Raw genomic sequence first — 27,009 nt, forward strand, 5'->3', positions numbered from 1 at the left:
AAAATAACTACAGAGAAAAGATCCCTCTTACAGCTGACTGCCATAACCACAGACAAACAAACCAAACAGTAATTTTGATCATAGATTAAGATTTAAATGGGTCTCAGAGTGCATAGTCCCACAGTGCCTATTCATGATTTCTTTTTGCACAGTGCCTGTTCTAATTTTGTCTTAATTATTAGTGTACCGGTTGTGTGGAACTATGCACGATGAGAGCTACCTAAGTTTTACTCGCAAGTAATATTTAACCCCTTAACCCTTGCATATTAATATTCCAACAGATCCTAAAAACAATTCCTTATTCAGATCCTTTATGCAAGTTCTAATTTCTAAGATAGAAATACAAATAAAACACATCACAATAACAATAATTAAGAGCGTGAGATAGGTTTGGATTATTTATCTGCCAAAAAAGGTTTTATATAAATAACAATATTTGTGATTTGTAACTGTGTCATACTGTACTTGATACAGAATTGACATTTTTAAACAAAATTCAAATAACGTCTGTTATGACTTATATTCTGTGCTATTTAGTTTTTTTAATGACTTAACCATAATGTGCAATCAAATTAATAACAACTATTGCATAAAATAGAAAACACTAGTAGTAGCTTAAGCCCCCCACACACTACCAGACCAGACCTCCAGACCAGACCGTCTGGTCTGGCGTCTGGCACTTGTCTTATCGTGTGTGGGACTGTCTGCAGACCGATTTTCTCGGACCAGACTGTCTGCGTGTCTGATGGTTGAACCCTCAGACCACAGACGGTCTGAGGTTCCCCCACCACTATTTTTGTCTGGTCTGTGAGTGTGTAGCGCTGTCTGTCAGACGGCCGACCATCGTGACAGTCTTCTTCCATTTGTTGGGGTTCTCACCACGGTCTCTCAATTACGAATGTTAGACCGTCTGGTCTGGGAGTGTGTAGAGCCGTCCAAGACGGTTTGGTTGCAGCCAGACGGTCTGGTCTGGAGGTCTGGTCTGGTAGTGTGTGGGGGGCTTTAGACAGCAAAAATTAAGGTTTACCATTTATAATATAGTGATACAAATAATCTTTTACGTATACGTATTAAATCTTGGTGGTTTTAATGGTGCTTGAAAAAAATCCAGATGTGTTGTCAATGTTAAAAAGCAAACAGCTGACTAGCAAACACATGTGACTTTTTGTGTGATTGGTTAAAATGTGTTGGGTTGAATGAATGAATTGGCCAATGGAAATTAAACTACAGAAAGTTTACCTTGTGTTTTGACGTCTGCTAGATTCAAGATTTTATTATTTATCTCTTTTGACTTTGGTCGGCCTTGAGGGGTTGTGTTATGTAGGCATGGCTTCTGTAGTGAGGAGTAAGTTAAGTTTTATCGGAAAATCATGTATTAAACCTTTGGTGAGAAAGTCCATTAGAGCTCAATTTGATAGACAACGTTTGCGATGTTTTCATGTATCAGCAATATTGAATGGTAAGTATTAGTTAACCTGTTGTTGAACCATAGGTTATGTACTACTAGCTTAGTCGAGGGTACTAGTTAAGCCTATAAGAAGAGTAAGAGGTGTCAGATAGACTAGGTTTTTGTGCTCATTTTCAAATTGAAGGTTAGGCTACTCCTTTATTCATTGAAAGGATCCATGTTTGACCTAGCCTACCTAACCCACCGAATTATCATTTGGCTACCAATTAAGTTACTGGAACTTGTATCAGGTTGAGAGGAGATTCAGTAGGCTAGTAAAACATGACTAGGTTTGGACCGTCCCGCTACAGAAAATACGAGAAATATCAATTGAGCATGTTTATAACTGGCTTAAATGCTTACTTCTTGCAACCTTTTTTAATGCTTAAGACTTATTAGTAAGTAGTAACAGTGAGTGGCGAGGAGCGAGCTGGTCCAATAGCTTGCAGAGCACAGGGCTTTGAAGCCCGAGATCCCGAGCAGTGGCGGATTACCCATTAGGCAGAATCAGGCAACTGCCTAGGGGCCGCAGGTCTCAGCGGGCTGCAAACATAAAAATTTCGATGATATTATGGATGAGTTTTCTGCATTAAAAGCAAAAAATTTAGTTTTGTAAAGAAATATCAAATTATTTATCAACATTTAACGAATGCTAAGGTCATTACTGTACTAATTAATATGTAGGCTAAATACAAAGTGTAAAAACCCCCAGGTGTAAAGCGTATTAACTGAGTTTAATTTGTAAAATCCTAACTTTTTTGTAGGCTATTTGTGGGTTTTTTTTGGGGGGGTGGGGTGAGTTTACATGTGCCTATGGGCCGCTGAGGTCATAATCCGCCGCTGGTCCCGGGCTCAAATCCCGCCAATTACCAATAGATTTTATCTTGTTGATAATGCCGTGGTCCCAGTGGCGGCGATAAGAGCCCGCGGGCCCCCCCACAAGTTTGTTCGCTGGGCCCCCCTCCCAATAATCTTTAAAACATTATCACATGTACCTATTTACCGCATAAACTTGCACTTAAGCTTGGCACGGCATCTCCTGAGGCACCAAGGCGTCATAATCGTCTTCCATGATCGCGGAAAAATCGTGAATACTTCCCGTAGTCTTGGAAGAATCATTTATTATCATAGTCTACCGTGATTCCAACCAAACCTATGACATAATTGGATAACAACATCATCGTCTCCCGCGTTAATGGCCCAACCCCTAATACCAAAGTAAAGGCTTCCAAATTTCCCATCTGGTTCTCACCTAGACTGAAAAGGTTAGTCATTGAGAAAAAGCGGCTCCATAAAGTTTATAAATCAACTTTACGACAGGAGAGTTATGATGAATTCCGTCGAGCTCGCACCTTGTGCAGTACCACGGCTTCACAATGCTATCAGACATACCTCAACCGTGTGAATGCTACTATTCCTAACAACTTGAAATCCTTTTGGAGCTTTGTCAATGAGCGTAAACAAGCCTTGCATACTAACGAAACTTTTCAACTTGGTGACCAGAAGAAATCCCTGCCTGTAGACGTGTGCAACCTTTTTGCTGACTTCTTTGCCTCGGTTTTTACGGATCAAAGCATCGACTTGGAACAGCTAGTCACCTATAATAGCAATGGAAGTCATGGCATATCAGCCTGTAAATAGAGCCTGTAAGTTGAGGTGTGAAGATGTGGAGCGCAAGATGGCCACCTTGGATCCTTATAAGGGAGCAGGACCCGACGGAATCCCTCCAAATGTACTAAAATATTGTCACTCTATTCTCGCTCCTCAGTTCACGGTTCTCTTTAACAAACTTTTAGAAAAGGGAATTTTCCCTGACGTTCTTAAGACTAGCTAGCCTATGTCATACCTGTTTATAAATCTGACAGCAAGTCCAATGTTCAGAACTACAGGCCAATTGTGATTCAACCAACTTTGAGTAAAGTGTTTGAGAGTCTTGTTCTTGATCAGCTCGCATTTCCCTTCAAAAATGTATTCACAAAGGAACAGCATGGCTTTCTCGCCGGAAAATCCACGGTCACCAATCTTGTGTTATACGAAAACTTTATCACGAAGTCTTTTGCCCAAAAATATCAGGTTGACAGCATTTATATTGACTTCAAAAAAGCCTTCGACAGTGTTAATCACGAGCTCCTATTGCATAAACTCAACAATTGTGGTATACATGGCAATCTTCTCAACTGGTTTCATTCCTACATCTCCGACCGTACTCTCGTAGTGAAATTCAGAGGATCACTCTCTAGACCCTTTTTAGCAAGTTCAGGTGTACCGCAAGGATCCCATCTGGGACCTTTTTTATTCAACATCTTTATCAATGACCTTGTTAAATTAATAGATGTTGAATGCCTACTATTTGCTGACGACATTAAGGTCTATTCTGTGATACGAGATGAACACGATTGTGAAAACCTTCAACGCAGTTTACACGATATTGAGATGTGGTGCAAACATAATGCAATGACTATGAATGAAAGAAAATGTGCTACTATTACTTTCTCAAGGGGCATAAAACCAATCCTCTGGAATTACATGCTACACGACACTATACTAGAGAGAAAAGTAACAATAAAGGATCTTGGAGTGATTTTGACATCCAACCTCAGTCCAGATCTGCACATAGACTCAGTTTGCACTAGATCATCAAAGCTTTTGGGTTTCATCATCTGTGCGTCCAGAGATGGTATCAACACCGAAGCTCTTAGGATTTTGTACACCTCACTTGTACGACCTGTGTTGGAATATGCTAGCGTGGACACAAAGATAGACTCGAAAAAATACAAAGAAGGTTCATTAAAATAATTGGTGTTAAATTGGGATTCAACTATTCTACCGTCCCTATCGATGATGTAGCAAACTACCTGAAGCTGACACCTCAAGAAGAAAGAAGAAAGATGATCGATGCCCTCTTCCTGAAAAGACTTGTCACCAATATGATCGACTGTCCTGAGTTACTTGATCTTATCACGTTTCGAATCCCCACGGCTACTCGGACCCAGGAGTTGTTCCACCGACATCAGTGTTCAACCAGCTACGGATTTCACAGTCCTGTTCCAAGACTTCATCGTCAGGGGAATACTCTTACTCAGCATCACGATTATGACTTCTTTAATGACAGTGATTCTGCACTGAAGAGGATCTTCTCCAATTGAAGATAGCTCCCTTTTCCCCGTCTTGTTTCTGCGCTGTGTTGTGTGTGAGGGGGGTGAAAGCAGAGTATTGGGGTTAGTGTCGTGCTCTTCAACCACTTGTTTTCCTCCATTACCGCATGTTCTCCTAGTTTCATTATATAAGCCATCTTTTTATTGTAGTCCAATCATTGTCAAACGATCACCTTTTTTTTTGCCTTCTTGTTATTGTTAAGTTTTCTTTAATAATTTATATTTGCACTGTTAAACTTTCAATTCATTTTTGATAACCTTTCATCTCTGTTCATGTTCCTACCAATGTTGTTACATTCACCATTAGCACTTAAGTCACAATCAATCATTGTCACACTCTCATTGTTCATACTTGTTATTGTTGAGTTTTTATATTTTATTGCACTGTCAAATATTCAAATTTTTATATTTTCCTTTTCAATCCTTATTTAGTGAAGCAGGCTGTTAATGTTAGTTCAATTTTAAGACCATTGCATGTTTTTTTTTTCTCTCTCTTATTTGCCGATGTAGTATGTTCATAGAATATATATTTGTTTTTCATTTTTCATTACTCAGTTGCGAATCATTAGTGTTAGTGGTGTTAGCATGTACTCATAAAGCATCAACCAAATAGCAAGATGTAAATCTTATAGCATGTTAAAAGTATTTATTGATCCACAAATTGTTATTGCATGTAATTGATTGTACAAATGGCGATTTTGCCGTAAATAAATAAATAAATAAATAAATAAATACCTCCCGTGACCCGTGGTGACGGGGAATTACTTTTTTCCACAATAGCGGCAAAATTCTAGATATATCTCTCGCGGAAAGATAAACGTCATTATCGTCTTCCGCAATCGTGGCAAAATATTGAACATCTCCTGAGAGACATCGTCATCCTCACCCGTGGGCTAATTTTCTCGTCGATATATGCAATCGCGGTAAAAGCGTTGGCCTAATCTTAGTTTAGCTGTTTTAAACTACTTGGCCTATTGCTTTTAGGTTATAACAAATTTTTGTCATAAAAAAACATATGGTAATTCTCATATAAATAGTGTTATGATAGGGCTGGGGGTGTGGCTGAGTCTATCGCACAATAATGGGCCCGTGTCCCAGTGAAATTTCCCAAAAAATCCCGGTCAAGGCTCACGGGCCCCTCTGCACTGCGGGCCCGCTATCGCCGCCACTGCGTGGTCCTCTAAGACTAGCCTGAAGTAATGTTTCAAACAGTTCCGGACCAGAACCTCAGCGTCCTAGGATGTGAAGGTGGAAATGTCTTGGAAATACTTTCAAACTCTCCATCTCTTCAGTTTAATATAACTTACCCACTCTAGTGTGTCACCGTTGTATGACTATAATCTGTTTCTTAGCATCCCCCCTCACGTTTCACTTCAACTGTCAATGGGAGTCTGCCATAGAAATCTAAGTTAATCACAGAATGTGATTCATACTGCATACTTGTAGGAGCCATTGATTTTTCGCTCACATATTTATTGTGGCTACACTAAATTATGATGGAATTATTGAATGGTCACATAAAGGGTACGGTAGAGTAATAGTGCAGTAGCGGGAAAGTAAATAGCACAGCGCTGGTTTTAAACTCAAGCAAACCTGCTTAGTTAAGACTCCAAATTTTGGACATCCCTGCTATTAGGCTATATTAATTACTAAACACTTCTTAACTTTATATTAGGCCTACATCAAACTGAATCTAGATCAAAAAAGATATCTACAGAAAACAATGTAAGGGGTGTTCTATACGTAATAGAAAACAATATAATAGAAAATATTTAGCCAAAGTTATACATTATGTTTTGTGATTCCTCTTTTTTAAAAAGAACCTATTCTAAGGCTTTTTAGTCTAAAAATTCCTGCTATAAAAATGCTCCATCTATCTTCTATATATTTAATACGCGACATGAAACTTTGTGAACAATAAGGCTTTTTTGTTTTAAGATTTAACCCCACATATCATATACCAAAATGTCCGTCTAGGTGTGTAGATGTGCAAACTGGCTTTAGATTTTCTAAATATATCTTTTTAAGGGAGTGGGCTGCCCTCAAAGTTCCTTCTATAAGGATAACATTGTGATTGATTTGAATGCTATTATATTCTAAAACAGATGTAAATAAATTAGTTAAAAAAATAAATTCCAGCTGTTTTGTTTGGTTTTGAAATGTAAACAGTTTGCATGTTTTTAAAAATAATTAGAAACCTGGCAAGGAAATGTTACCTATAGGACACGACGGGAGAAAAGTTTGATATTTGATTTTCATTTAAACATGCCAAGGACCCGACGACAAAGAAATATTGCTGGCCGGACACGGCGAGTCAACATACGGCAAGCAATGCAAAATGTAAGGAGCCCAGACAAGGAGCTGGAACAGTTAGTGGCAACATGTACTTAAAAAATTACACTGACAAATACAAGAACTCAGCAGCATTCACTTGGCGAGATGGCATTAAAATGTGGTGTGCTACATTTTAAAGAAGAACAAAGAGGACCAGGCAAAGGATTTTCATCCTGCTGCCTTAAAGGAAAAGTGAATCTACCACCATACCGAGAGAGCTATCCAGAGCCTAAATGGAGCAAATCATTTGAGCAGAAACTACAAAGAGAACATTAGACCGTACAACTCTGCGCTCGCAATGGTCAGCACTTGATCTAAAATTGAAGAACATAACTTTGGAGGGCCTTTCATGTTTAAAGTGCACGACACAATTTATCACTCAATTGGCACCTTACCACCGTCAGAAGGGCAGCATCCCACACATGCCCGAATTTATATCTACGACGTCGAAACCACTGTTCAAGAAAGAATGCTAACCAAAGCTAATGGCTCTTGCAGCACTGAGCTCATGCACATTTTGACTCAACATTTGGTTGATATTAATCCATACGCGCAAGTTTTCAGCATGATGAGCTCCGTTCGTTTAAATACTTCTACTGAACAGCAAAAAGAACTTAGAATGCATATAGCCAACAATCGAGCTCAATCCCAACGTCGATACAATTAATATGCCCGAATTTATATCTACGACGTCGAAACCACTGTTCAAAAAAGAATGCTAACCAAAGCTAATGGCTCTTGCAGCACTGAGCTCATGCACATTTTGACTCAACATTTGGTTGATATTAATCCATACGCGCAAGTTTTCAGCATGATGAGCTCCGTTCGTTTAAATACTTCTACTGAACAGCAAAAAGAACTTAGAATGCATATAGCCAACAATCGAGCTCAAGCCCAACGTCGATACAATTAATATGCCCGAATTTATATCTACGACGTCGAAACCACTGTTCAAGAAAGAATGCTAACCAAAGCTAATGGCAACTTCTAACAACTTTGTTAATAATCCTAATTTATTAGGTACTTGTGCGAATTCGCACGGGTTCACCTAGTAGCAGTTATTTTTGTAGGTGCATCTAATTCTTATATGTTTTAAATTCTAATAGCCTACTTTGATGTATGAATATTCTCAATACTTCATCAAACCAGGGTACGGTACTCCATAAACCACTGAAATATAAAATATGAAGGTCTAATTCCAAACTACAATCAAGTATATACAAAAAAAAAACCTCATAGGGGTAATTTGGCCCTTGATAATCTGGACCCTCTAGTTTAATTTATTACATAATTTTATTTAGTATTTTTTTAACCTAAGAATGAGGAGAGCATTTTGTTAAGACGTGCGTAGAAATCTGTCAATACTTTGGTTAGTAAAATAGGTTCAAGATAATGCTTTATCAGTTAAATCAATTTAGAAAAAAAGGACTCAAAACATCCCTAAAAGATGGCTTTTAAAATGATTTTCCAGCTAATTTGGAATCTGGAAAGCCAAAATATAAATATTAACTGTGTAGGTAGCTTAATTGTTACTATTTTAGAAAATCATAATAATAAGTGTTTAGCCTACACAATTCGGTCTTAAATTATTATTTTTTTACCGTATTTAAATTATTCATCAGGAATAATTTTATCTTAAAATCACTAGATAGAAGTTTTATTTATCATTAAAACTATTAATTTTAAAATGTCCATGAAATTGTTTTCAGCGACCTTGAACACTTTCCAAATTCAGAAGCTTATTGATTGTTGGATGTTTCTTATCTGATTGACCTTCAACTGTGCCAGCATCTTTGAGTTATCACTAGCCAGAGCACATTTGAATGCTATCTGTCTGGATATTTATATCATCTTGTGGTGTTATATTGAATAATTTCATAAGTTCTTTGTACTGTACAGTAAAATTAAATTTAATTGATTAAAAAAAATATAAGGTTTTTAATGCAAAACTATAGGCTATTATTTTCTAAGCCCCATGGGTTTTTACATTCATTAACTTTCTTTTTGTAGCATATAATTAACTATCCCTCATCTTATGGACAACAATATGTAAAATTACTTAAAACGAGTCTGCAGTGGACACACCTATTTCTGATTTGTGACGTAACTTAACTGATAAAGGATTCACCTATTGTGTCTACCCAAAGTGTGTATTTTCTATGGATCCTACCCAGCTCTGTGGTTACACACCAGACTTGGCTGAGACAGGGTCAAATAGACAATGTAGCTTAGGGTGGACAGGGCTTTAGACCACTCGGCAGTTGAACAGACCTTGTGGTCTACCCAATAAACAACACTAAAAACCCTAGTCACAATAACATAATAGTTCTAAAGTTGATTCATTTGTTGTTCCTTCCTTTCAGGCTTCAGTAGGTCAGCTTTCAACCGTTTTTGTCCAGACATACACGTAGGAAGTTGTAATAATATTTTGGCAATGTTGCTATTGATGGCTGATACATTATCTCTCTTGGTTTTCAAAGCGTTAAACCTCAAAGGACCGTGAGACCAGTTTTAGACTACCATTCTAAGACTTTGGGTTTAACATTGTTAGTATGATACACTGCAAGATCTGATTAACGGCTTAACAATCTAACGCAATGTCTCTCCAGCTAACAGTAACATGATAGATAGTTCGACCATAATCAATGGTTTGAGTCCTGTCTCAGACAGGTCTAATATGTATAGAAGGCATTCTATGTACTATAATTTTGTATAATCAGCTGGTTTCTGATTGGTAATCAATTAAACTGTTTGGTTGGCTGCAGTGGAGGGACAGGAGGTGAAGATGCCGTCACTGTCGCCAACCATGACGGAAGGAAAGATCATCAAATGGATGAAGAAGGAGGGAGACGCTATAGCCCCTGGAGACGTCCTGTGTGAGATACAAACGGACAAAGCTGTCATGTCGTTTGAAACGGAAGAAGAAGGAATACTGGCCAAGATATTGGTATGTGATTAATACACTAGTTTAAATTATTTATATTGTTTAATAGCCGAGAGGTTAGCTTGCTTGCCTAGCAATCTAAAGGGTGCTGGTTCCATCTCAAAAATGTTTTTTAGGGTGCGTAAACCTAGTCTGATGCTTTAGAACAAACTAAAAACAAAATACAAAGGTCAACAGTCCTTTCAACCAACCTGCAGTCTGTACATTTCAGTGCAGTGCGTACTTGAGGCACCAGTAGTTATCGTTTTTTTTTCATCCCTCTATGTTCCTGTGTTAAATGTTTACTTGAATTACTTGAAAGAATGGAAGTGTAGGCCTAACCTGTTATTTAAATGTAAAAGTGATTTAAGGTTACACCAAAATGAAACTCAAACAACTTAAAAAAAAATAAAATCTGAGTAAATGGGATTCAAATCTGACAACCTATGTGCTAATTGAGTTGTAGGCCTATATTTAAGTTTGGTGTTACAGGTGCCAGAAAACTCACCAGATGTGAAGGTCGGCACCCTGATAGCTCTAACTGTGGGAGAGGGAGAGGACTGGAAGACAGTAGATTTACCAGGCGGAGGTAGTGGAGCGGCTCCCTCTCCCCCATCAGGCGGGGCTTCAGCAGCAGCTACGGGGGGCAGTGGTAACTATCATTGATCAAATAATTAAACCCAGTGCTCGGATTTGTAAAACAATTGAGGTACCGGAACTGTAACCTATTTAATGTGATTAGTAACTATTTAATTTAACTTTCACTGTTGTAAAAATTGTTAGAAAATGAATTTTTTAAAGTTGATGGTCTCTTTTATCCTTGCATTTGCTGTCGCATAAGCCTCTGGCTTGTGTGTTGAACATATCAAGCGAAGCAATAGAAAGCTGATACTACAGCGGTAAAAGAACAAACTTCACTGATAAATGTTAGCTGTAACATCAGGATGTGTACCTGGAACATCACTGCCTTAGATTTGTTGACCATCCTACCACCAACCTAGCCTCAGATGTACAGGTTTCTCATACCAATTTCAATCTTAAGTTCCAGGACAAGAGGTCAAGATGCCGTCTTTATCACCCACCATGACGGAGGGAACCATTGTACAGTGGCTGAAGAAGGAAGGAGATGCTATAGCTCCTGGGGACGTCCTGTGTGAGATACAAACAGACAAGGCTGTCATGTCCTTTGAAACTGAGGAGGAGGGAATACTGGCCAAGATATTGGTATGTTGTAAACAAAAGTTTAGTTTAGGATGTTCATGTCGTCAATCCAAAAATATTGCAGGAACCTGTGTATGAATTGAAAGCTTGACTAGAAAAGATTTAAACAAGTTTTTTTAGTAACAAATTGTGTCTCTTCTTTTGGCAGGTGTCTGCAGGAACAAAGGACGTGAAGGTCGGCACCCTGATAGCTCTGACAGTAGGGGAGGGAGAGGACTGGAAGGATGTAGAAGTGCCGGGGGCGGCGGGGGCTTCTCCAGCAGCAACCCCCGTCCAGGCCCAGCCAACTTTCACGGGGGGCAGCGGTGAGTGGTTAAATATTTTGTGTTTAATATTTATTGTATGTTAATATAATGAAGAATAATACAATTCAAAGAACTAAACTCAACATTTTTAGTGAATCAAATTGATTTTCTAGAAGTATTATCTTTTTGCAATGTTTAAAAAAAATTTAGACATAAAGAAATTAAAAATGAAACACTATCTTGTACATGTTTGCCCATAGACTCATGTGTTATTTTTCAGTTTCAGGACAAGAGGTCAAGATGCCGTCTTTATCACCCACCATGACTGAAGGAGTCATTGTACAGTGGATGAAGAAAGAAGGAGATGCTTTAGCTCCTGGAGATATCCTTTGTGAGATACAAACGGACAAAGCTGTCATGTCCTTTGAGACAGAGGAGGAGGGAATACTGGCGAAGATATTGGTATGTTGTAAATACACGTTTGGTTTAGGATGTTCATGTCGTATTGTTCGGTAGCTAAGTGGTTAGCTTCTTCGGTTAAAAATCTGAAGGTTCTTGGTTCCTAACAAGAAAATATTTTAAGATTCTAATGATTCGTGATTCTACACAGGTGATTTTGATCTTTGAACGCTTGACATATTGTCCTTATTGAAGAATAATGAATTATTTCAATCGTACATTGTGTTTCCTGGGAGGATTTCCAATCTAAAAACACAGTTTTCAAAATTCAAATTGTTATAGCTAGTGTCGTTTAACCTGGACGTGGACACTACTATGTAAATACTACTGCCATGACAGATGTGCCTTAACTTGCTTACTTAAGGGTGCTGTTCCATCTCAAAAATGTTTGTAATGGTGGGTAACTCTAGTCTGGTGATCAAACTAGAAAGGTGATAAAGTTCAAAGCTCAATGCTCCTTCCAACCAAACTGCAGTCCGTATATTTCAGTGCAGTGCTTAACTTGAGGCACTAATAGTTGTCCAAAATTTTTTTATTCCTCAATGTTCCTTCTCATGTTAAATGTTCATGAAGACTAAGATAGCGATCACATTGGAAAGTGGTTTTTCGGCGGTCACATTGGTCGCTTAGTAACTTTTACTTTACTGGCTAGTGTGGAACAGCATTGACTTAAACGGTGAAATAGTGATTCAAAAGATTATCGTATGGTACAACAGCTGATCAAACTAATTATGAGTTTTTCTGGTAGATCTTCAAAATGAGAAAACAATTGTATCAGTATTCAAGAGCCAATGATCTAATAATCCTACTAACTGAATTACAATTTTGCTAGCTTTTGAACAGTAGATGACCTAGTAGCTGATAAAATAAACATATAGGATGAAGAGGACACAGTTAATTGACGAGTCTGCAACCTTTCATCAGGTGAGTTAGCTGTGTCCTCTCCATCCTATTTATTTATTTAATCCAAGCTAAATGCTTTTTCCTAAAAACATAACCCTAGTAGCTGATAAATGACCTTGGCTTTTGACAAATTACTATGACTACACTATGATGTTGACTATGACTACACTATGATGTTGACTATGACTAACTGATATGCACCAATGATCATGAATTCTGTATGATGATTCACTTTAATGGCGTCTTATTTTTTTTATTTATCTACTAATGATTTGTGGTTTGTTACTTCTGTCCTATTTTAAGTTAAACATGAATGTAAGATGTGTGTAAATTTGAATAGTTATCTTTGATGAGTAATGATGACAAGTGACTTATTACTATCAACTTGTGAATAGTGACTAATAACCTACAAGTGACTTTCAATCACTAATGATTTCAAAACTAATGATCAGTGACTTGTAGATCACTTGCACTTTCACATCATGCAAAGTCATCAAGTGTAAGATCAAGTGTCTCTTCTAGGTACCGGAGGGCAGCAAAGACCCAATCAAGGTCGGCACCCTGATAGCTTTGACTGTAGGGGAGGGAGAGGACTGGAAGGACGTAGCGATACCTACAGCTGGTGCGGCCCCACCAGTCCCCGCCACACAGGCTCCGACTGCCCCAGCTGGCCCCGCCTCACCTGCTGTCAGCCATGAGCCCCAGTGAGTATTGCCACAGTCAACATTGGTCTTTAGTCATTTAACAATGTCAAAGGAAAAGGTTTTGTTTTTTTAACGTGTTAGGGAATATTGATTAATTTACATACAGTAAAACTCCTAAGTCCGAAAATCCAAACTCCAAGAATCCGAATCGTTACAGAAAGAATTTTAAAAACCTAAAACTACAGTATTACAAATTGATTTAAAGATGGCAGAAGCTGTGTTTGCGTCAAAATCCTGAAAATCTGAGGTCGCGTCTACATCTTCATCGTCATGGAAAATTATCATCTTCCACCATCTGCGACAAAACCATGAATTTTTCAATTACAAACTTTTGCAGAAGCATTTTGCCATTGCGATGGTAAACGCTGTGCTTGACTCACCCTATTTCCTTTCACATAACTTCCAAATTTCAGTAAAAATCCCAATTATCCGAATGTTAAATAATCCAAATATGGTTTCGTCCCAATTTCCTCCATGATTAATTTATGATATGTACAGTAATAAATAGGTAACGCACATTAATGTTGTCAATCTTATTGTAGTCTCAGGCAACACACCTGTTTTTTAACACCTGTCTTCTTAATATTATTATCAATTATCAATTATTTAAGATGGGGACGCCACTATGTGCGTATTTTAACCCAAATATGAGTGAAGGATGAGTGTAGGATGAGTGGCGCGATCTTGTAGTCTTGTTAGTGACTAAGGCCAACATGTTCCTTAGACACAGCTGTTAATTAATAGCCCATACAGCTAATGGCAACTAAGGGACCTACAGTTTATTGTGGAATCCGAACCACATTTTTTCCTCGTAATTAACGAATTGGTCTAATTATTAGGATAGTACTGCGGATAGTCGTAGTACTCACTAGTGCGGACGTTAATCCACACCAGGTAGCATCGCATCCACAGTGCATCCCTATAATTATCCACAATTCGTGACCTCCTAGTAGCTGGATTACAGGACGACGCCACCCGTCCCAGTCCAGAATGATTTATCATCATCATCATCATGCACATACAAAAACATAAAGCAAACAGATACTGAAAACAGGTTGCGTCGTCTGATTACGTGTTATGGCTGGCCGTGTTATTGTCTTTCATGTTCTAAACATATCCGTGATCATCCTTGATATTTTTTTTGTGTATTGATGACGACATTGTATTCAAATAATGTTAAAAAGAGAGGGTTTGCTGTAAGTTATTCTATTTGTCGAGTAACACATGTTTGTTGTGTTGCAGCAACTACGGCCCGGCAGTACACAGACTGTTGTCCCAGTACCAGCTGTCAGCCAATCAGATCACTCCGTCTGGCCGCAACAAGAAACTACTCAAGGGAGACGTCCTCAAGTACATCTCCGACAACAAGCTTCAGCCCAAACCTCCTCTGCCTGGTTAGTCCTAGAACTGTTTATTCAGATATGTTGAATTGCCAATAACTAGTGGAATATTCATGTATGCGATGTCATTAATTAGCTTTACTACAAGCTGTCCGGAATCTTTTTTTAGTGTAGCCTGTTTAACACTGTTAACTACCAACAGTGTAAAAAATCAAATTCAATCTTTCAGGTCCCTGGGAAAACTTTTGTTGTACAAAAGTCTTGTACATTTAAGTACAGTATACTTCACCGCTAGTCCCGAAAGTGACCCATTTCACGTCTTGATAGTGTTTAGGCTAACAACTATAGAGCCTGAAATGGGTCTTTCTTAATGAGTAGTGAACAATTCTTTACATCCTCATGTACACAATGTTTTTTTAGTTTGTTTCAAGTTTTAACTGAGCTGTGTGAACAATATTTGTTGTAACAAAAAAGTACAAACAGCCTTGAACAACAACTCAATACCTTGAACAAATTTGACCTGTCAATACATGTACATATATTAAGAGACCTATGAAATCTTATGTCTTGAGCAAAAAGGGTAAAGGGTGTTTATTCGGGTTTGGAGAAACATTGTTTTGGACTGAACAGTAATGATTTGGTGAGGCTAAAATCAAATCTCAGCTGTACAGAAATGAGCTACCGTACTGTATTTTCAGACACAGAGTGAAGAAAACATAATTGTTGCTGTTAGAAATATTCTTTACTCTAAAGAACCGGCATACTTTTGACACCTTTTTTTAGGTAATACAAATTGGAGATATAAATGGTAAGCGGAAATTTTGTTATATACATTTTGAAATATGTCCCACATAGTTAAACACTGGAGCTAGTGAGTCGGTGGCTCAGTCGGTAGCGTCACGGACTTCGGGCCCAAGGCAGTAGTGTCGTGGGTTCGGATCCTGGTCACTGCCGATAACATTTTATCAGTACAGTTCACCTTTGTACTGTACCGGCTCACTCCTTGCTTTGCTGTAAACGATCCACGCACGGGCGCTTAGTCTATGTGGACGGGCAAATGCAAGGTTAAAAGAGGCCGCCAACCTCTTTAAAAAAAAAAAAAAAAAAATATCAAAGTACGTTTGACTTATTAACTTTCTGTAAAACTCATACTTTTTACTAATGCTAATCGAGATGAAATTAACACCCTGAACAATATTCTCCCCTCGTTACAGTACCACCCCCCGGACAGCAAGCTACTACGGGGCCTGTGACTACCGCTAGCCCCGCAATGGCGGCACCAGCTCCATCGAAGCCCCGCTCTGGCTACACTGACCACGAGCTCTCCAGCATGCGCAAGACAATTGCTAAGCGACTCACTATGTCCAAGGTATACTAGTGCTTTTGGTTACACAAATTTGTTACATACTTTTTCTTATGTTCCAGAAATTACAGGGTCTGCATATTGACTAGTCCTTTAAATCTTATATCGCTCCTAAGTTTCTTTTCCTCCACTTTCTGAAATTCATTCCTCTCTTCTGTACATTCCTCTTTGCCTCAGATATCCATCTTTTCTTCCAGGTCTCCTTCCCTCTATCACCATCAACTCAATTTCTCTAGGAATTTTTAAAAATTGAAATGAAATGAAATGAAATGAAATGTTTATTTGTCACATAAGTTTACAAGATTGTGATTTTCACATATAAACATATGACATGTCAATACCACTTTACAATCTAATAATACCTTATGCTAAATTCTTTGTTTTTATCAATCCATAAAACCTAAAGCTAAGTTTTTATAAAATCATCTAGGGAATAAGGACACAAGAGAATGAGATAAGATTTTAGTTTTCTTTTAAAGGATGACATATTTTCTTCAGTTTTAATTTGATCTGGGAGTTATTGTAAATTTTCCTACCCATGTACCATGGCGATCCTTCATACAGAGCTGTTCTATGCACAGGATATTGAAGATCATTCCTGTGTCGGGTGTTATATTGATGAGTGTAATTTTTCAACATAAATTCCTTATAATTTCTTTTTACAAAGATGCACAGTTGAAAAATATAAACTGCATAAATTGTCAAGAGTTTCATCTGAATAAAAAGGGGGCGGCAAGAGGAACGTGGTCTGGTATCAGCTAAAATTCTAACGGCAATTTTTTGTAAGATAAAAATATTCTTGGTAATGGGGGAGCTGCCCCATGAGATAATACCATAGGAAGACCTAGACATAAAATAAGAATGATACACAGCAAGAGCTGCATGCAAACCCGAAGACTTATAAACCACCCTTAGACCAAACAGTGCTTTTGCTAGAGACAAGCTAATTTGTATTTGATGATCAGACCATTTTAGATTTTCATTTATGTTTACGCCCAGGAATTTAGTATTTGCAGAAGATTTTATGGAATCACCTGATTTTAGTTTGATTGTTATCTCACCTGCCTTCAGTTGTGGATTATGGAAATGAAGAAGATGAGTTTTGGAACAGTTTAGATGTAGTCCGTTTTGTGCAAACCAAGTTATCATGGAATCTAAATCTCGGGATGCAATGTTAGTTGCAGAAAAAATAGAAGGTGCTCTTACTAGCATTGTTGTGTCATCAGCGAATTGAATAATTTTGGAAGAAATTGAAAAAGACAAGTCATTGATGTAGAGGATGAACAGAAGAGGCCCCAATTTAGATCCCTGCGGAACACCATGGGTTACTGAGCTCCATTCAGAAAAATGTTTGACACCGGATTTATCTTTGATGACAACCTGCTGATATCTGTTAGTGATGTAACTAGAAAACCATGAAAAAGATGATCCAGATATCCCATACAATCTCAATTTCTCCAAGAGAATGTCATGCCTGACACAATCAAAGGCCTTAGACAAATCACAGAAAACACCAAAGGTTCTCTGTGATCCGTCCAAGGCCTCCACTGCCTCAGAAACTAGATTGACTATTGCATCAGACGTGCTTCTCTCCCTCCGAAAACCAAATTGATTCTTGTTCAATAAATTGTTTGATTCAAGAAATGGAACAATTTGTGAGAGAACAACCTCTTCAAATATTTTTGAAAACACAGGTAAGAGAGCCACTGGTCGGTAGTTTGAAATTTCTTCCGAGTCCCCCTTTTTAAATATAGGTATAATTTGAGCATACTTCAATTTGTCGGGGAAGACTCCTGTCAGCAGTGAAATGTTGATAGAATGAGTGAGTGGTTTTATAATTGAAGAAGCCAATGATTTTATTACATTTGTAGGAATTTCATCCCAGCCAGTTGAACTTTTATTCTTTAATCGATTGATGCAGGAGATAACATCGGATTCAGAGACAATCTTAAATTCAAATGCATGTGGGACATTTAGAGTTGCCATTTTTGCTTTGGCTATTGAATCTGCCACCGAAACCTGGGACTGAAACTTATTTGCTACACCAATGAAGTGATGGTTCATGCAATCAGCTACTTTTATAGGATCGTCAATAACCTCCCCATTAATTTTGATTCCTAGACAAGGTTCTGTTTTACAATTTGTACCGATTTCTCTCTTTACAATGCTCCATGTTGTTTTACCTACATTATCACTATTCTCTAACAAATTTAAGTTGTACCTCATTTTGGCTGCCCAAATTACTTTCTTAAAAACCTTCTTGTAATTTTTAAAGTATTCTAAGAAAACAGGATTTGTATTATTTCTAGAAATTTTATAAAGCTCCCATTTTCTTTTACTGGATATTCTAATACCTTTTGTTACCCATTGATTATTTCTCCCATTTGTTGACAGAGATTTCTGTTTAATTGGGCAATTATTCAAAAAAGAATCATAGAATATTCCAAAGAAATTATTGAAACTACCATTAGAACTAAGGTTTGACATGCAATTAGTCCAGTTCTCTTCAATCAGACCGTTTAACATACCAAGAACGTTTTCCTTCTTTATGACCCGCTTCGACAAGTATTTTTTACATTGGTTAGGCCTTATTTCATTTCTTTGACAAATTACCTGACCTAAGTGGTCAGATATCCCAAAGTCCACTACTTCACAAACCTTATCAATACTATTTACATTTGAAATTACATTATCAATACAAGTGGCTGTAGTTGGTGTTTTTCGAGTATACTCCTTGATCATGGCATTGTACCCAAAAGACTGAAACAAAGTTTTAAACCTAACACATTTTTCATCATCAATTTGCATGTCTATATTAAAATCCCCACTTATGTATATTGGACACAAATGTTGTTCTGCCTCAAGGTGCTGTAATAGTTTTTCAAAGCTTGAGAAAAAAATCTTTAGGTTTTGGTCATTCGGAGTCCTGTAAATTACAATGTATATTGTTTTGGTTGACTTTTCATTACTCATTGTTTCAATAGCAGTGCATTCAAAAGCTTCTTCAATTGCCATAGAATCAATATCTTTCCTTTCTTTAAAAGTGATATTATTTTTTGCAAAAATACACACCCCTCCCCTACTTTTAACATTCTTCTCATTATTCTCATAATTCTTCTCACAATTAAACCCATCTTGGTCTTGCTCTCCGCCGGTGTTTCTCACCATTAGCATTTTTCATGTTGGTAAGAAAATGGTCCAAACCCTGGTCTATTTTTTGTCCTTGGACGCTGGGCACGAGTCTGGGATTGTTTTTCATATTACTTAAGGCTAGACTAGACCTAGGGGTTGCGGCATTATAACTTAGATAAAATCCATCGGTGATTTTGCGGAATTTGAACCCGGGACCTCAGGTACCGAAGAACCATGCTCTAACCACTCAGCTCGCTCCCCAGGACTTGTTACTACCTACTGTAAAGCTTGTTAGCTAGCACCTTACAATTTATACCGGTAGCCCAATGGTAAATAGTATCTGGGAGGATAATTTACCCTCTTCTTGGGATTGAACCAGCTTACTTCATTGATGAAGGCAGGCAAAAAACTAGGGATGGCCAAGTCTCGAAATTTTGGGAAATTCGAGACGAGAATAAAAAATAAAAAAATTAAAAACTCCTGCATAAAGTCAATGTAATACCCGCAATACAGGAGCATGTTGTAGTTGCGTTTCCTTTGCGAAGGCGTTCTTATTTAATTAATTCTTTTTTAAATGTAAATATTACTTTAATTATTTGAATAATATTACTTTAATAACATTTGAGAAGTTTTGTTAAGTGTAAGCAGTGTAAGAAATGTTTTATTACTATAAAAAGTCAAAACAAGTAACTATTTTATAAAAATTAATACCGGGTATTGCTTTTATTTTATGATTTATTTTATTTTAGGATAAGTTGAACTCTATCCTAACTGATATCACTATGTTTCCTAATCGTAGGCATTTTTAATAAGTTAGGCGTGATTAATAAAAAAATGTTATGCTGATGCTTTTTAATAAAAGATTGTAAATATTCTTGCCTATTATCATTATTTTTGTATAGTCAAAAATAGTTTTGTACAGTCATCTAACAATGTTACAAAATCAGGTAAAAATTTTGAACGTGCATTTCCCGTTGTGTATGAGAAGGGAAATCCCGTCTCGATCTCGTCTCGAAATTTTATGAGAAATAAAAAATCTCGTCTCGTCTCGTCTCGAACTAAAAATCCAATCTCGTCCATCCCTACGAAAAAACCAAGTTTAAAATGAACTAAGCTCTCTGTGGTTTTAGATAGATTGTAGGGAATAAAACACTTTTTCAAAGATTGTAAACATTTAAAAGATACACACAAATGAAAAAAAAAATTATAACTAATTTGTATTTCCGCAGACGGAAATTCCACATGCGTACAGCCAAGTAGAGGCGGAGATAGGCTCGTTACTGAGTCTCCGCAAACAGCTGGCGCAGGTTGGTGTGAAAGTGTCGCTGAACGACTTTGTCATCAAGGCGGTGGCGTTGTCACTGCGGCAGTGTCCGTACATGAACACTCTCTACATCAATGATCAGGTGGGCAACTTAACATTTTGTTGTTTTGAAATTTATTGTTTAAGATTTTGTTCTACTTTGGATAGTCAATTTTATTTAACAAATCGTTTTTTAAGTGTAGTGATTAATATTTTCAATCCCTCTAAGTAAAAAAAAAATATAAGTAAATCTCTTTAAGTTTAATCCCTTATTTTCCACTTGAAATGTGTGTTACTTACAACATTAGGTTCTCTTTGATTTTTTTTGCCACTTTGTGGTCTTCCAACTCTTCTTCAACAATTTCTCTCTCAGTCTAGATTTTAGTAACTCTTCATATAAGTGATTGTACGACTCTATTGCCTTTATGTTTTATATTTCTGTCACACCCAAACAGTTTCTGCGGTCTTTGTTTCTTGCCCTGTCTTGTCTGAACACAAAGTCTTTTCAAGAGTTTAATTTCTGAAGCTTGTATTTGGATTTTGTTATTTTTGTTGAGTGCTCATGTAGGAATCCCTAAAAACAGTCATTGAGTATAAACTACAGTCAGATCCAGTTTTGAACCATCAAAACATAGACAAAAGGAAATAAATATAGACTGTCAGCTGTGCTGCGGTTAGCGTATATTCCGGCGCAGACCGCTAGGGGTAATGTGTAGTTACGGCGCACACCGCTGCAGCATCAAGCGCTAGCGACCGTTTCCATAACAACTTGTTAGTTGGGAGTAGTGTTGCCAACTTTGGAGGAATTCTTCGGAATTGGAGTTTACTGACTTATTTAATATTAAGCAATAAATTAGTTTAAATGTCATCATTTATTGTATTTTTTTAAACATATATTTGTTATACTTTTGTAGTTTAGTTACAATGATTCAAAGTTTTTCTTTATTAATCCATAATTTTAGGAAGTGGTTTTGTTTCATTTTGCAAGGTCAAAATCTAATTAACCAGAGTGTCTAGTAGTCGGGAAAAACGGGAAAGTCAGGTATTAGTATTGAATTTCAAAATGGTCTTAAAAAGTTGGGATTAGGCTTTATTTTGATATCAAAGTCGGGAAATTTAATGATTTTGCCGCGATCGCGCTAGACAACAATCACGTTTCCGTGACGGCGCAAGACGATGATGATGTCTATTGTCTACACGACTGCGGGAGATGTTCTTAAACCGCGACCGTGCTAGACGACGTTTTTGTGACCGCGGGAAAAATGATCACGTCTTTTCTACGATCGCGCAAGACAAAGACGATAATGTCTACACGGCCACTGAAGATGTTCACGATTTTGCCGCAATCGTGGACGACGATGAGATTTCGGGACCACGGCATTCAATGATGATGTCTACACAGCCGCGGAGGATGTTCATGATTTTGACGCGATTGCAGAAGACGATAATAGCGATATAGTAAGCATTTCGTTTGCAGTAGTGGTAGTGCTGGTAACAGCTGGCGAGTAGTCTACGATGAAACCGAATAGAATACCGATTACCGATATCGAACGGCGATAACGCTCTAGCGGCAGATCGCAAAACCTTTCTTTGACAGTATATATTTACTCTACTCTATTGTCTATGATCAAAAGCATGAAACTTTTTCCAACTAACCTCGTATTACCAGATGAGCTACCTTGCAATAAATCACAATTGTCTTGTAACATTTAGCAATAAAAAGGTATAAAACTATTGCAATAACATCAATTATCTTCTAGAGGTAGAGTGATGTTACTTTTTACCTGGAAGTTATTGAGTGATCAAATAAATTGCTAATCGTTTACATCAACTCTTGTCTAGAGTCTATATCATTTAGTTGCTGAATATTGTTGTGTATCTTCACTTAGATCATTCCCCAAGCCACTGTGGACATCTCCGTGGCCGTGGCGACGGACGCGGGTCTCATAACTCCGATTGTGAAAGACGCAGACACAAAGTCCGTTGATCAGATCTCAGCTGACGTGAGGGACTTGGCCACTCGCGCCAGGGAGGGAAAACTCCAACTGCACGAGTTCCAAGGTGGTTCATTCACGTAAGTGTTCATATTCAAAGTGTTTACTGTCGTAAGTTTTAAAACTGCATCGTACGTAAATAAAGGTGTGTTTGAGAAATTATGTTGGAAAAGAAATCTTATAAATACATATGGTCTCAGGCTGGAGCTTAATAAAAAATCATTTTAAGCTGAACTATTATACTTATGACCTCCTATCTATGTCAGCTGCTAAAAAATCCAAACGGTTTATTTTCATGACTACTTTATAGTGATAGATTCTGTTATAAATGTCCTGTTATTGGTAAACGTCTCCGCAGATCAAACTACGATTGATTCACCAAAATGCTTGAGAATAATGAACATACTCAGAGACTAAGGCTGTTTCCTAAATAATAGAAGCGTTGTATGTAGAACGTTATTGAGAAAAAACTGTACTTCCTAAATTAAAGAATATATCCAATCCACATATTGTATCTGGAAGGTTGTGGTACCCAAAGTTTCAAGAGTTAAAATTTAGCTTTCTAAATAATTGGAAAAGAATCCCCATCTGATATCTTGTAAGCTGTGGTACTCAACGTTACAGAGATAAAGATATGTTTCCTAAACTAAACAAATTATCTATCTCGTTCCCAAGGTGTTGCGGTATAGCAAGTTTCAGTGATAAAGGTTGAAAAAATAGTTCATTTTGAGTAAAAATTTAGGAACCAGCAATGTTTTTGCAAATAGTTTTATTATTATATTTTAAGTTAAGTTACAAAACTGTTTTTTGCTTGTTTTCTTTTCAAAACTCATTGACTCTTTCGTTTCTGCAGGATATCCAACCTTGGCATGTTCGGCATTTCCGAGTTCAGCGCCATTATAAATCCTCCGCAGTGCGCCATCTTGGCTGTTGGTGGGGGCCGAGCGGTGTTTGGTGAGTACTTGCCTGTAGTGATAGTTGTACCATTTAAAAGTTTAATCTTAATATTCAGAAGATGACTACTCCAGTTTGTGTTGAACTTATTAGCTTACTTTCACGGATTGATGCAAGGTGGATGTCGAAAACGTCTTCAAGTATTTAAACGAGTTATAAGACACAGTTATCTCCCAAAGAACCAGACTTATAAGTCTCTTTTTTTATTGTAGATGTTTATGTGTAAAGCTGTCACTCTACTGCATTACCATTGCCTCAGTGGTTGGGTGTCAACATTATCATATTGTGTACTACGTGAAATTACTTGTTGTAGATGGCAACGCCCGCCCAGTGACTCTGATGACGTCAACGTTGTCGTACGACTCACGGTCAGTCGAGCCAGATGAGGTAGCTGCGTTCATGGCTGTACTGCGGGCTTACCTACAGAATCCTGCGTCTCTCCTGTTGCCGTCCCAGACTCGCAGACAAGTCGCTGTGCAGCAGATGGCCAATTAGGTAAAACCCTATTTTTTATTTACATTTTTTAGATCTCGTAACCAACATATTGGTTGCACAACCACTATCCTAAACTATTTTACCACTAGATAGCACTTACTACTCATGGTTTATTTATTAATGGGATTTCTTATCCGTCTTGATAGCAGCATAAAATGTTCTTTGAAAAACGTAAATATGCCTCAGTTTATAAAGCATAGAAAATGTGTGTTAATACTAGAGGTTAGAGTCAAAGTCAAAGTCATCTTTATTGTCACATAACGTTTTTTACAATTATTTTTTAAATAACTTCTTGATCAGCATTTTACATGTTATTGCATTTACGAAAAGTAAATAAAAGAAACGTCTTATAACACTTAAAACATATATTTACGCTTATACTGTTATTCACAAGACGGTAAATATACAAAAAAGATGGTAAGGGGTGAACGATTTCGATTGGACACTCCAATCATCATCAGACCCAATAGGCGAATCATTCAGTTTTTGTTAACTATAGCATGTATTATTTATTATTTTTCAAATATAAAATTCTCCATACTAATTCTGTAAAGGGGTTCATTTAACTATTTTTCATTTGCATACAAAATAAGGACCTTATCTTATATAAGACCATCACAATGTCTTTCAGGATGAGATGTTTTGATTATCCTTAAAATTATATCCTGTGTAGGTTATGTTAGGATAAGTAAGGTTAGAACATAATCAACCTAAAACTTCTGTTCGTTTTACGGAAAGTAAATAAAAGAAACGTCTTATACCACTAAAAACATATATTTACGCTTATACTGTTCCTCACAAGACGGTAAATATACAAAAAAGATGGTAAGTGTTGATTGATTTCATTCGCCTATTGGGTCTGATGATGATTGGAGTGTCCAATCGAAATCGATCACCACTTACCATCTTTTTTGTATGTTTACCGTCTTGTGAATAACAGTATAACCGTAAATATATGTTTTAAGTGTTATAAGACGTTTCTTTTATTTACTTTCCGTAATTATTTTTTTTAATACCTTTAATCCGTCAGTGTGATCAACATCGCCGATGAGTGGCAACCGGTTTCAACCTAGCCATGGGGTCATCTTCAGGTGATAAAATAAAATAAATTCACTCCGAGATTCATCATAGGCTTTCTGACGACTTCTTCGGAGTGAATTTATTTTCTTTTATCGCCTGAAGATGACCCCATAGCTGGGTTGAAACCTGTCGCCGCTCATCGGTTGATCACACTGACCGATCTTAACCTCTAGTATTCATTTAAATTTGTGATCTGGAGACAAAAATCGACAGAAATGAAAATGTGTATATTGTCTTCTTTTCTTTGTTTTGAATTCTGGTATAACATTTATTTCTGTTGCTTCAAGCAGACTTCTCATCCTATTAGAAATACATGGTTTGTTTGTGAGTTATTCACAAACTAGCTTTTGTACCCGTGCTTTGCAACGGGGAGAGGACCTGAAATAGAAACATTTTGATCTTTACATCTGTTGTATAAAATATACTCATCCACCAACGCTTTTACAAACAAAATTCAACCCTAATGGCCTTTGTGTTCAATGCAGAAAGGGACCAGGTTTCTGCACTGTACGTAACAACAGGCCTAATGAGAGTTTTGTTCACAGTGTCCACTTTGCTCTCTTATAATATCAAGGAACACCAGAATTTTACAGATACAACACGACTGTTTGGTTGTTAATTATAAGATTAGTGAACAAGATTAAATGTATACAATACAGCAATGCCACCGAAATTTGTAAGACAATAAGGTTAAAACTGTCTTCAGCAGACCCATGAGGATGATAAATCCATTGGTAATAATTTTAAATCCATGATTACTACTGTGCGTTACTACTTACTAATTATTCTATATTTTCAGGTAATTTTTAGACGGAAACATTGTGTTCAGCCATAGCGCAACTCGTAGTTTTAGAAGCAATCGTCTCAGGTTATGGAACTATCACAAACTGATCGGATCAACATGGTTCTATGAGGGTAGCTTAGCAACAAAACGAGATGACAATAAGGTGGTGTGGAAGGATACAAATTGAAGAAAAGCTGGCTTTAAGGAAGTAACATTACGTGGGATTAGAAGCTAAAACCTTTCTTGAACAGAAATAGTTACAAATTATCAAGCCACCTTATTTTCTATTTCATTTTGTAATTCAGAGGTAGGTTCTGTGCATTTAAAACCACATTCAAAGTTTATTTTATAACCTGGTTGAAATTATGTTCATTTATCAAAGAATTCCTTAAACATGTTTTTTAGGTATTTTCACAAGTGTTTACATAAAAAACAAAGATTTCCATTAAATAACTCTTATTTTAAAATTTCTTGTTTGATTTTCAATTTTTTTCTTTAATATTTTGAAAGATGCTTGTATTACATAAAATATGTTTAAATCAATGTTGCTCTTTTAGTTTTGTAATAATATGCTCGTTGTATTATTATATTTGTACATATTAGAAAAGGTAATGAAAATTAAACGTTTGTATGTTTTTTATTTTACAAAGTTTAGTTTCCAAAACATGTACATTGATGGTAAACAAATTTTTTAGTTGTTCAATATTTAAAAGCAGAAATTGTTGAATTATAAAATATAAACATTTGGTTATATGGCTTAGATAGTATGCGTTGTAAAAATTTGTTAAGTTTTGATTTTTAAATAAAATATTTTGTTTGGAATAGCCTATTATGTAAATGTTTTAGTGTGGGTAAAATCTATAAATCTCACATATTTTTATGAATCTTTGAGCTTAAAATATAAATTTATGTATTTATGCTAGTCATAGTGGAAGTACAGCAAATCAGCTTCATACATTTGTTATTATAACATTCTTGTATTGTTACAATACATTTGCTAAGGTGTTACCAATGAATAATTAATTGTTCAAAAGCTTTATAGGTTAAGGTAAATTGATATTGTTTTTGGAAAAAAATAAGTATATTTGTAAATAAATACAGTTTCTGTTGACACATTTTGGGTTTTATTTAGCCACAACATTTAATCGGCAAAAGCTGAATATTGTTTCACCG

The 27,009-nt window shown here is 36.8% G+C and overlaps 1 protein-coding gene across 1 annotated transcript; it reads left to right on the forward strand.

Moving 5' to 3' along the window:
• Positions 1-1,273: 1,273 nt before the first annotated feature.
• On the forward strand, positions 1,274-26,949 carry LOC128986225 (pyruvate dehydrogenase protein X component, mitochondrial-like). Its single transcript, XM_054406455.1, has 14 exons — positions 1,274-1,459; positions 9,702-9,883; positions 10,352-10,511; positions 10,902-11,083; positions 11,229-11,385; positions 11,606-11,787; positions 13,210-13,391; positions 14,634-14,785; positions 15,946-16,100; positions 20,456-20,632; positions 22,419-22,603; positions 23,377-23,477; positions 23,791-23,972; positions 25,852-26,949. Exons 1-13 carry the CDS (start codon positions 1,327-1,329, stop codon positions 23,970-23,972), a joined length of 2,130 nt encoding a protein of 709 aa, XP_054262430.1. The 5' UTR covers positions 1,274-1,326; the 3' UTR covers positions 25,852-26,949.
• Positions 26,950-27,009: the final 60 nt, after the last annotated feature.

The sequence above is a fragment of the Macrosteles quadrilineatus genome, unplaced genomic scaffold, assembly GCF_028750875.1.
Source record: "Macrosteles quadrilineatus isolate MER2022 unplaced genomic scaffold, UCM_ALF_1.0 Scaffold_2__2_contigs__length_208266976, whole genome shotgun sequence".
Classification (NCBI taxonomy): domain Eukaryota; kingdom Metazoa; phylum Arthropoda; class Insecta; order Hemiptera; family Cicadellidae; genus Macrosteles; species Macrosteles quadrilineatus.

What these genes read in the sequence shown, in the direction of transcription:
- LOC128986225 (XM_054406455.1), top strand. Translation starts at nt 1,327, where the DNA reads ATGGCTTCTGTAGTGAGGAGTAAGTTAAGTTTTATCGGAAAATCATGT. An exon ending in GAATACTGGCCAAGATATTG is followed by an intron (nt 9,884 to 10,351) that starts GTATGTGATTAA and finishes TTGGTGTTACAG; the next exon opens with GTGCCAGAAAACTCACCAGA. An exon ending in GAATACTGGCGAAGATATTG is followed by an intron (nt 11,788 to 13,209) that starts GTATGTTGTAAA and finishes TGTCTCTTCTAG; the next exon opens with GTACCGGAGGGCAGCAAAGA.